The sequence below is a fragment of the Mastomys coucha genome, unplaced genomic scaffold (genome assembly GCF_008632895.1).
Source record: "Mastomys coucha isolate ucsf_1 unplaced genomic scaffold, UCSF_Mcou_1 pScaffold1, whole genome shotgun sequence".
NCBI lineage: Eukaryota > Metazoa > Chordata > Mammalia > Rodentia > Muridae > Mastomys > Mastomys coucha.
The window spans coordinates 63,330,282-63,340,590 of NW_022196891.1; the positions used below are offsets into that span (position 1 = coordinate 63,330,282).

Below are 10,309 nucleotides of genomic sequence, written 5' to 3' on the forward strand. Positions count from 1 at the left end.
AAAAAAAAAAAAAAAAAAAAAAAAAAAAAAAAGACTGTTCCATAGAGTCTGTTCCAATCTATTCTTTAAGACAGGCAAAATATAAGGGCATTTTAGTTTAAGCACAGCTAAAGCAGTGACAACCAACCTAGCACTGTAGAAGATACTTAGAGGAGTGTTATACAGAGAAGGAAGAAAGGTACATGATAATCCAGAAAACATCTACTAGTGTGGAAGAAAGAAAAGGAGAAACGATCCAACCAACTAGACAGACAACCAATTAAATTAGTAAACAAGTATCAACCTCACATGTAAATGGCCTCAACTTGTCAACTGACTGGCTGATTACAAAACTAGACGAGACTAACTTCTGCTGCCAAGAAACATACCATTCCGGTGCACTTAGATACACACGGACTGAGAGTCAAGTAGTCAGGCAAGTAAAAGAGTAAGCTGGGTGAGCTGTTCTGACGGCTGGTAAGGCAGAGTTCAGGCCAGAGTTCCAAAACAGGGTCATTACATGCTAGCTAAAGGAACATTCCACCAAAAAGATACAACAATTATGAACACACATGCACAGGATATAGGCGCTCCCAAATTTATCAAATAAACACTAATGGGTATAAAAGGGCCAGTTGGGCCCAACAAAATAAGTATTGACTACGTTAATATTCAGTTCTCATCTTCAAATAAGTTGTCCAATCTAAAAAGTCAATCTTTAGACTTAAACTACATCATAAATCAAATGGGCTCAACAAATATGTACAGAATATTCTAACAGTAGCCTTAGGTCAAAAAAGTAAGCCTTAACAAATAAAAAAGGAAACTAAAGTAGTAATTTGTGTCTTATTTGATAAAACTGAAATAAAGCAACTAACAGCAAGAAAAACGATGCAAACTACAAGTACTAAAAAAATAAACTGCCTTTTCTGGTTTGTTTTTGAGACATGGTCTCTTTTAGTTCAGGTTGTCCTGAAACTTGCTACACAGTTGAGGATGACCATGAATTCCTTTAAGCCTCTATTTCTGAAGGGTTGGAATTATAGGCATGAGCCATGACATCTATCTATGATATTCTTTCTTGAGTGTGCAATGGGTCACTGAAGAAATCAGAGAAGAAATTTAAGACTCCTCAACCAAATAGAACTGAAAGCATGGCTTGCCTGACCCTTGTGGTAACCCAATAACCATCACTGGCCATGACTTAAATGAACTTACCAAGCATTTCAGTGTGACCAAAGAACTGAATGAATTCTTAATTTAGTGTAATATAAATTTAAATATCAGTTGCAGCTATTGGATACCATGCTGGCAATGGTATAGGTCCCTATGCCTCTGCCAACCTTCTCAATGGTTGAGGAAGGCTCTGTGACTGGTCCTTCTTCCAGCTTATTCCAGTCTCTTTCTCTTAGAAACTCCTTGCTTAGGGCCCTCCATGACCAGTGTTCCTTTCTCTGGAAGGAGTACTGCTTTCTTTAACTTCTTGTACCTTTCCCTTAAAATACTACAAGACACTGTGAATATAACATTTTCAGAGCTAAAACTATTTCTTTACATTCTACTCCTCTCCTGGGCAGTCCCTGCTCAAAGAACGCTATCATATCCCCAGCCCCACACCAATACAAGTATTCATTTTAGTACATTCTTTTCTTCTTTATTATTTTACTCCCTCACAATCTCCTTACACTGCCCTCTTCCCCAGCAATGGCTCATTAAATTTGACTTCCAATTTCTACTGCCAATGCTCTAGGCCAGGGTGCTATAGAATGGATTTAATTGAAAGAGCAGTGCAGTCTAGATTTTGCTTCAAGCAAGATGTAAAGTATAACATGGCTAGAAGTTCTTTTGTGTATATATATATATATATATATATATATATATATATATATATATATAATTCTTTTATTCTTGTTGGAAAAAAATTGTGAAAAACGCATGAAGGAAGCTAAGCTGTCCTTAAAGGGAGAAGGAGAAAGTTACAGACAATCTCTGATAATTTATGCCTACAAATCTTCTCATTGGTGTTCTCCATTTTAATTGGTAATAAATAAAATTGACACTACTTTTAAAATTCTATGTTAGTTAGACTATCATCTCCTGTCAAAAGAATGAGTTACTTTCTCATTTATTTATTACAAAAGTATAATCACAATTCACCACAATAATTAATTAGCTAATTTGGAGACAGGATCTCTCTGGAGCTCTGGCTGTCTTAGAACTGATTCTGTAGACCAGGCTGGCCTCAAAATCACAGAGATCTTTGTGCATCTGCCTCCCAAGTGCTGAATTAAGGTGTACACCACTATACCAGCACCACCATTCTTCAAGCTCAGCAATCATTACTTCTCTGCTTCTTGCTACAGGTGCACACAGATAGCAGCACAGCCAATTTCTCAGTATACAGTGGTTAGGAGCTCTTAGAAACAGTCCGTTTTGCATGATACCTATTAAGCACTAGGAGAAAGACTCTTTTTCTCACAGGTAGTCGATGCCTGCTTTTAGACCAAAAGTTAATCTATGCTGAACTCTGCTCTCAAGGCTCTTTGGAAGCTCTTCAACCACTTTCAGTAACCCATAGACCAATGGCTCTCTACCCATGCAACCCTTAATACAGTTCCTCATGCTGTAGTGATCCTAACCATAAAATTATTTTTGTTGCTACCATATAACTATAATTTCCTACTGTTGTGATTCATAATATAAATATTTTTGGAGACAAAGGTTTGTCAAAGGGGTGGCGACCCACAGGTTGAAAATCACTGCCATAGAATTTCCTACTATTTAAAACTTTACTATGAAAGCACACCAATAAATATTACTGTTGGAATTTCTACATTGGGGCTTATAAAAGTACCCTTTGCCAATGAAGAATGTGATCCACAAGTAAAATAGGCAATAAACATTATGCTAATGTTAATAATGATAAAATAAAAAAGAGCACTAGAAATAGCCCCTACATAAATTCAAAGGAAAGATAGTCCAGAATCTGAAATATGTAATAGCAATGGTTTGGTTTGCTGAGAGATTCATCTGGAGATGTTCCCAAGACTCAGGCTGAAGGCATCAAGTTCTCAAATTATTAAAGAACAGCAACTATATCCACCAATGTCCTACTCATAGTCGTGATGTGAGAGAAAATGGTATCTGGTCATCTTTTGTGAATACAATTTTTAAATACCTGCGTTATACAGCAGTTTCCTTAGAGCTCCCACATTTCAGCATGTAGGAAAGCGTGCTAGGACTCAGATAGTAAACATCCCCAGAAACTTCAAAAATCCTTGAAACTGACCCAGATGAGTTTGGCTCTTCCGTTCCCCGGTTTATATAAGCAGTGAAGACTGCCAAGAGACTCTGACAAGCTACCTGGAAGAGATAGTCTCTAACCTGTCCAGCTGCCTGCCAACTGCCGTGGTTACACTCTATGCTTCCAGCTTTCAGCGTCTCACTCACAATGGAATGATGCAGTGATGCAGCTGCCTTTGAGTCATTGATGCTCCTGCAAGTAATCCTTCCCCTGTATTCCTGTAATTACCCTCAAACTCACAGGCTCACCAAGCCATTGTAGTAATAATGGCTGAATTAAAGTCTCTACAAGAATGTAATTCTGCATTTTTGGGAATGACTAAATGGAAAAGGGTCTGGAGATCATATAACATACCGTAACTTTTTTAAAAAAAAGTCAGAGGTACTTGGTACAACTTTCTTTCACTTCATCTTAGCTTTTACTGCTTCTTCATGCTGAAGGTAAAATGCAACCACCATTTTGTTTAAATGTAACCCATTCTTCAATGGGCAGCATAAACTCTACCTCCTCTAATGTCTTCCATAACACTTTCTATCCAACTGGAAATACATTTTCCCTTACACTGAATTCTCATGAATCACATACTTCTTAATGAAGAGTCTCAATGTTGACTATCTTTTATATATCTTTCTGTAAGATGAATTTGATACCCAAATCATTATTTTACTGCACTTAGTGATCCCTCTGGGTACAGTAGGCACCTGGAACGCTGAAGACCAAATGCAGCTTTCCTGTCTTCTTTCCAGCTTCACTTGCAAAGCTAACCTTCTCTTCTGTGTACTTGCATCTCATGTTTCTGCATGTTTATAGTACATTGAGCATGAGGTTGATGTTAGGAATCATACTTGATCTCTCTTCCTCCATATTCACTGAGGCAAAATCTCTCAATCAGACTCAGTGCTAAAAGACATGGGTAGCCTTGCTAGCCAGCTTGCTTAGAGAATGCTCCACCACTGCCTTTCAAGGCTGGAATTACAGGCAAGCTACTGCATCCATCCAACATTCATGTGGGTTTCTTGAAATTTGAACGCTGGTCCTCCCCCCACCCTCCCAACGCACTTGTTTTAATTTTCTCCCTCAATGGTGGTTCATTTTTACCTGGCTTATAAGCATATTTAAAAATCATTAAAAGAAATAACCCACAGAGCAAACTGATAGCCTACATACTGAATGGCAGAAAATCTTTACACCATACTTCAGACAGAGGGGTTAATGTTCAGAATTTACAAAGAGCTGCAGAAGTCAAACACCAAGGAAATAAAACTGCCAATTAACAAATGGGCAGATAAACTGAATAAATACCTTAAAAAAAGAAACAAAAATGGCCAATAACTATTTTTAATGTGTTAATATCCCTAGCCATGAGGGCAATGAGAATTTAAAGTACTCTGAGATGAGACCTCTCCCCAGTGAGAATGGCTTTCATCAATAAGCCTGACAAATGTGGTAGAAGGTGTGGTGACATCACTGTTGGGAGAGATGCAAATTAGTATAGTCATCGTGGAAATCAGCCTGGAAATTTCTCAAATAATTAAAAATAGAACTACTATATGATCTTGCTATTTTACTCCTGGGTCCATACCCAGAACTCTGCAATCTATTACAGAGATACTTACACCTCTTGTGCTTTATTTACTAGACCAAGAAATTGGAATCAGGTTTGTCAACAGATGAATGGCTAATAAAAACTTGATATATAATACATAAATGAAATACTGTACAGTTCTAAAAAAAATGTAATCACAAAATTTGCAGGAGAATTGATGGATTTTGATTGTGTAATATTAAATGAAGTTACATAATCTCAGAAAGAAAAAATACATCATTTTCTTCATATGGAAACTAGCCAGTTATATGCAAATAAATGTGCATGGGCTACAATGTGACATGTAGAAAAAAGAAGAAGAAGAAAGGCTGAGGGGGTGGGAAGGATTGAATGTAGGCAACAGATACAAATTATGACAAGGGATACGAAGCTAATTTCTAACTCTGCATGGATTTTTTTTGTTTTGTTTTTGGTAGTTGATACTGCATAAAAATAGATAGCGAAGTATAAAATTCAATGTGAAGGAAGCTTAATAGCTTCTGTTCTGAATGTATAATTTAACTGTATAGCCCTGAGTTGTATAGTCTTTTGAATCTGGTTAATTTTGGTGTGTTGTATTTATTTCTTTGCAACTCCTCCAAAGTTCTGATTCTAAAGGCATGTACCACTATACTCCACTTAAAAAATAATTTACAAAGAAAGGAAGGAAGGAAGGCAGGCAGGCAGGCAGGCTATTTAATGATATTATGTTGCTCTTCTATGCTTGATCTTGGATAACTCACCATAAACTATCCAGAACCACTTTTGTTAATGTCTTGGCTCTTAGTGGATTGCTAAGCCTCTAAAGATTGTGAGTCTCCTCTGTTTGTACCAAATCTAATAATAACATCTATATATTTTACATGTGAGACAGGTAAACCTGAACAAACCCACATCACAAATTGATTGTGAGCATACAAAGATTGTTTGTCCAAAATGCATGGTCAGAATGCCTGACCTTCACACCTCTCATTACCCTTAAAATCCTATAAAGCAAACTTATCATTTTAGGATAGTGATCATTTTAGGAAATAGTGGTCAACACAACTATTTCCTGAACCAATAAAGTTTTAGGCTTTGGTATTATATAATATTCAGAGTTCCTTTCTTTAAAATTTGGACTTTTTCACGAACTACAAAAACAAACAAACCCACAATTAAATTACTAAACAAACGGAAAAGAGCAAACAGTCTATAGTTTACTGTATTTTAAAATGAAAATTGAAACAGGCATAACATCTAAACAAGCTATTATTACTTTATCGTGGCAATAATGGTGCCCCTGAGTTTCACGTTTTCTTTGCTTGAGGCAAGATCTTGTTATGTAGTGTAGCCTGGCCTCAAACTCAAGATAATCCTCTTGCCTTAGTTTTCCAACTGTTGGGCATAACCCATTAGACCCTAGTTAAAAAAAAAAAAATCTGGCCAGGCAGTGGTGCACGCCTTTAATCCCAGCACTTGGGAGGCAGAGGCAGGCGGATTTCTGAGTTCGAGGCCAGCCTGGTCTACAGAGTGAGTGCCAGGACAGCAAGGGCTATACAGAGAAACCCTGTCTCGAAAAAACAAAGACAAAGACAAAGACAAAACAAAACAAACAAACAAACAAAAATCTGAAATTTTATTTCTAATATATCAAACATGATAATCTATTGTACAACACAAACTCAAATGTCTCTATAATTCTTAACAAGTTAGAACCAGCAGAGAATGCTAAGAGCATAGCGGCAGGCTCTCAACACTGAGGAATCAACAAAGTTTGCTCTCATTCCGAAGTGGTTCACAATATGGAAACAGTTTGTGTCTATGAAGATAGTGCACACTGCACCAGAGAAACAAGAAGTGAGCTCTATGCTTCTCAGGGTAGTAATCAGCTCATATCTGATCTAGCTAGATGGTACTATATTAGCAGAGATCTTACAGAAAAGCAATTAATTTTCTCTTTGTAGAGAAAAAAAGAATATTAATCACTACCACTGGTGATGGAGAAACAAAGAAGTCTAGGAAAATGTGTTACTGGTCTTAAAAAGTATCTATCTGAGTGTGTGTCACACGCCTTTGATCCCAGAACTCTTGAAGGGAGAGGCACCAGGATCTTTAGGAGTTCAAGGCCAGCTTTTTTTTTTTTTTAATTTATATAAAGTGTTCCAGGCCAATCACTGTTCTAAAAACAAACAAGGACAAAACACAAAAGTGACTATGTAAATTGATAACTCTCAGCTCTATGAGGAGTCTGTTACACATTTCATATCCTCAGAAGTAATTCACAAAATGGTCAACAAGTGCTGCAGCCAGAATTCATTTTATAGAGTTCTATAAATGGCTTTGGGTTTCAACATACACAGTGTGTTGCTTTAATTTTCAATTTTATGTATTATACTTTATGAAAAAAAACTTATACAGGGTGCTACTAAACTTGCCTTTATTTCCTCTCTGGTTTTATACTTTAACTCCCTATTCTATGCAATAATATCTAACCTGTCATGTGAATTTAAATGAAATCAAGTAATATGCACAGCACTAAAGGTTTTTTTAAAAAAATACAACAAAGGTTGAAATTAAATATTGTAGGCACTCAGTAAATGGTAGTTAGAGAAATTGTGGTATTAAAAGTAAATACAGATTTTCAAGGGGTCTGACATCATGGATATTTTCAACATTCTGTAATCATTCTAAGTTTCTTTTCCATTAGAGAAATTTGGGAGGTACTCTTTAGATGTGGGAGTCCTACCGACACTTCCTAGCCTCTTCATAGGTCTGACTGCCTAGTTACTCTCTGCAAACAAGTCCCAGTCCTTTGGAAAGGCCACTTACATCAGCAAAAGTCACTGATAAGATAAAGAAGGGGTCCAGACAAGGAAGAGAAACAAGAAGCTGGTTGGACAGAATGCAATGCGGCTTCTCCTCATCTTGGGGAAGAGATGCCTTGGTAGCTGTTCAGCTAGCCTCAACAAGACAAGCGGGGACATATTGAATATGGGATGCTGAACACCAAAGCCTCACTCTCCCATAAAAAAAGTACCTGTTTTCAGAAGGTTCTTCTGTGTTGTTCCAAATACAGGACAGTTTACAACGAGACAGTGCAGACATAAGACTCCCACTGAGTCAACTCAATCTTCTACTGTAATTAAAAACTGTCTAGCTATGATTAGGAGGAGTGGAAAATAAAGTTTCAAGAGAGACTGTCCTTCTTACTACCTCCCATAGTTAAGACATATTTTGAAATGATAGTCAGAGAAGTAAACCCTCTCAGTAAGTAAAAAGCCTAGTTTACCTTACAATGATATTTTTTTATAACTCTTTGCCCACAATTCCTTTAATATGGTTTAAAGTTTTAATTTTTGCCTCTAGCAGAAACTGGGGAAATTTCTATATCATATCTGCCAGATGATGGCTATACTGTCAAATGGCCTATGAGCTGACTGATTTATAAGGATGGGCTGAATCTATATTATAGATTTACCTTTCTCTCAAAGTTTCATTTTTTAATTTATATGATACTTAGTTTCTTTCTCTCTCTCTCTCTCTCTCTCTCTCTCTCTCTCTCTCTCTCTCTCTCTCTCTGGTTTTTCGAAACAGGGTTTCTCTGTGTAGCCCCGGCTTTCCTGGAACTCACTCTGTAGACCAGGCTGGCCTCAAACTCAGAAATCTGCCTGCCTCTGCCTCCCATGTGCTGGGATTAAAGGCGTGTGCCACCACTGCCTGGCAGTTTTTCTCTTGATAAAAGGTTTGAGTTAAGTATATATTTTATTAAAATGAAATGAAAGGATGTATTAGATGAGTTTAGAACTTCTTACAGCCATGATCAAAACTTTAGCATAATTTATATCAAATGCAGGGTAGACCATATCTACTATTCTGATTATACCTATAACCAAGAAACTTAATCTAACAGCCTATGGCACATATGACCCTTTAATGCTTCACATATATATTCTCACTCAGTACTCATGATGACCCACGAAATATCCCTACTGAATAAATTAAGCCTCAAAAAGACTGAGGAAATTGCCTAGTCACACAGTTATGATTAAGTGGTAAATCCATAATCCAGACCTAGGAGTATGTGTCCCAAAGGACCATTCCCATAACTACCTCTAGTTTCTCTGATGGATGGAATCCAATAAATGAAGCACTCCTCAGAGGAGTTAGATAATGTTAAATACAATTCCAGTCCCTACAAGTACTACATCATACTTCATAAGCAGATACACAAATTTCTCTGTATTTGTCAACACGGTATCCAAGCTAAGTGGACACTTTCATTTCAGCTCTATGAGCAAGTGTAAAAGATGGACAAGAATGCTTGCTTACCTGAGCTGGCATCTCCACTCTCCATAGGAGATTTATTGGTTTCTGACGGATTGTTCATTCTTGAGTCTGCAATTAGACAAAGGTAGAGAAGGTGTTTAAAAAACTAGGGGTGAAGATGAAGTTAAGGAGGCAAAACTATGGCCAAGGCAAGTGTTAACCAATATCACAGTGGTTCATCATTTTCAAGAAGCCCATGCATAGCATATGGCAGGCTACAACATTACAAATAGAGTAAAAAAGTTACCTGACAAATATTCAGGAGTTCCTAATTCATAAAGAAACTCACAAATAAATTATCTAATAAAATTTAAGATTCTTTAAGAGAAAAATCTAAGGTGAAAAAGATTATATTACAGTCTGATATACCAAAAAAAGAAAATCAATTCTTTACAAGAGGCATGTGTAATATACTTTTAAAATTAACTGGGAAGCTGGAAATATCTCAGAAAGTAAGAACTGTTATTCTCAAATGATTCTTTTTCTAAAAGCAAAGATAGTAGTTAAGTATAACTAAAACAAATTCACAGTTAATAATAATCTAACAGATGAAAGGAAACTTGTCTCAACACATTCATTTGACTTCCTTAGCCACACTAGAGCCAATAGGTGGTATGCCAAACACACACCTCATTAAAAACAAGCAGAACAAACTACACCCGAATCTGAACAACAGGCATCTATCTCTACAGTTCCAAAAGAGCCACGCCCACCTATAAACAGCCAGTTAATTTAGGGTCCTTTCTTTCTAGTGTATTAAGTTGTGGTTTCCATAGTAAAATGTTGTCAACCACTATTAGCAATTCCAGAAAACATGTAGGAAAGGAGACAAGAACAACCTATGCCCTGCTACTTCCTCCCAAGGGTCAACAGAATAGACAAAAGAGACATTTGGCTCCACATTCACTACAGACTTAACGTTTATCATAAAATAACACTATTACCAAGTAAGCTCTATCTCTCTGCATCATTAAGGACCATTAACTAAGTTATTGTAAGAGAACAAATCAAACCATATTATACCAACTTTTAAAAATCTGCAGAAAATGTTTAATTAAGAAGACAAGCCGGGCTGTGGTGGCACACGCCTTTAATCCCAGCACTTGGGAGGCAGAGGCAGGCGGATTTCTGAG

At 36.9% G+C, this 10,309-nt stretch overlaps 1 protein-coding gene across 5 annotated transcripts in view; it reads right to left on the reverse strand.

Moving 5' to 3' along the window:
• Positions 1 to 10,309, reverse strand: part of Pou2f1 (POU class 2 homeobox 1) — a 149,184-nt gene that overhangs the window by 67,303 nt on the left and 71,572 nt on the right. For all 5 annotated transcript variants that reach the window (XR_004123324.1, XM_031388175.1, XM_031388204.1 and 2 more), the window contains one exon: positions 9,180 to 9,245. Coding sequence is in view for 4 of the 5 variants with exons in the window: in XM_031388175.1 (XP_031244035.1) it covers positions 9,180 to 9,245 (66 nt within the window). In the remaining variant the exon portion in view is untranslated. The remainder of the gene's footprint in view (positions 1 to 9,179; positions 9,246 to 10,309) is intronic.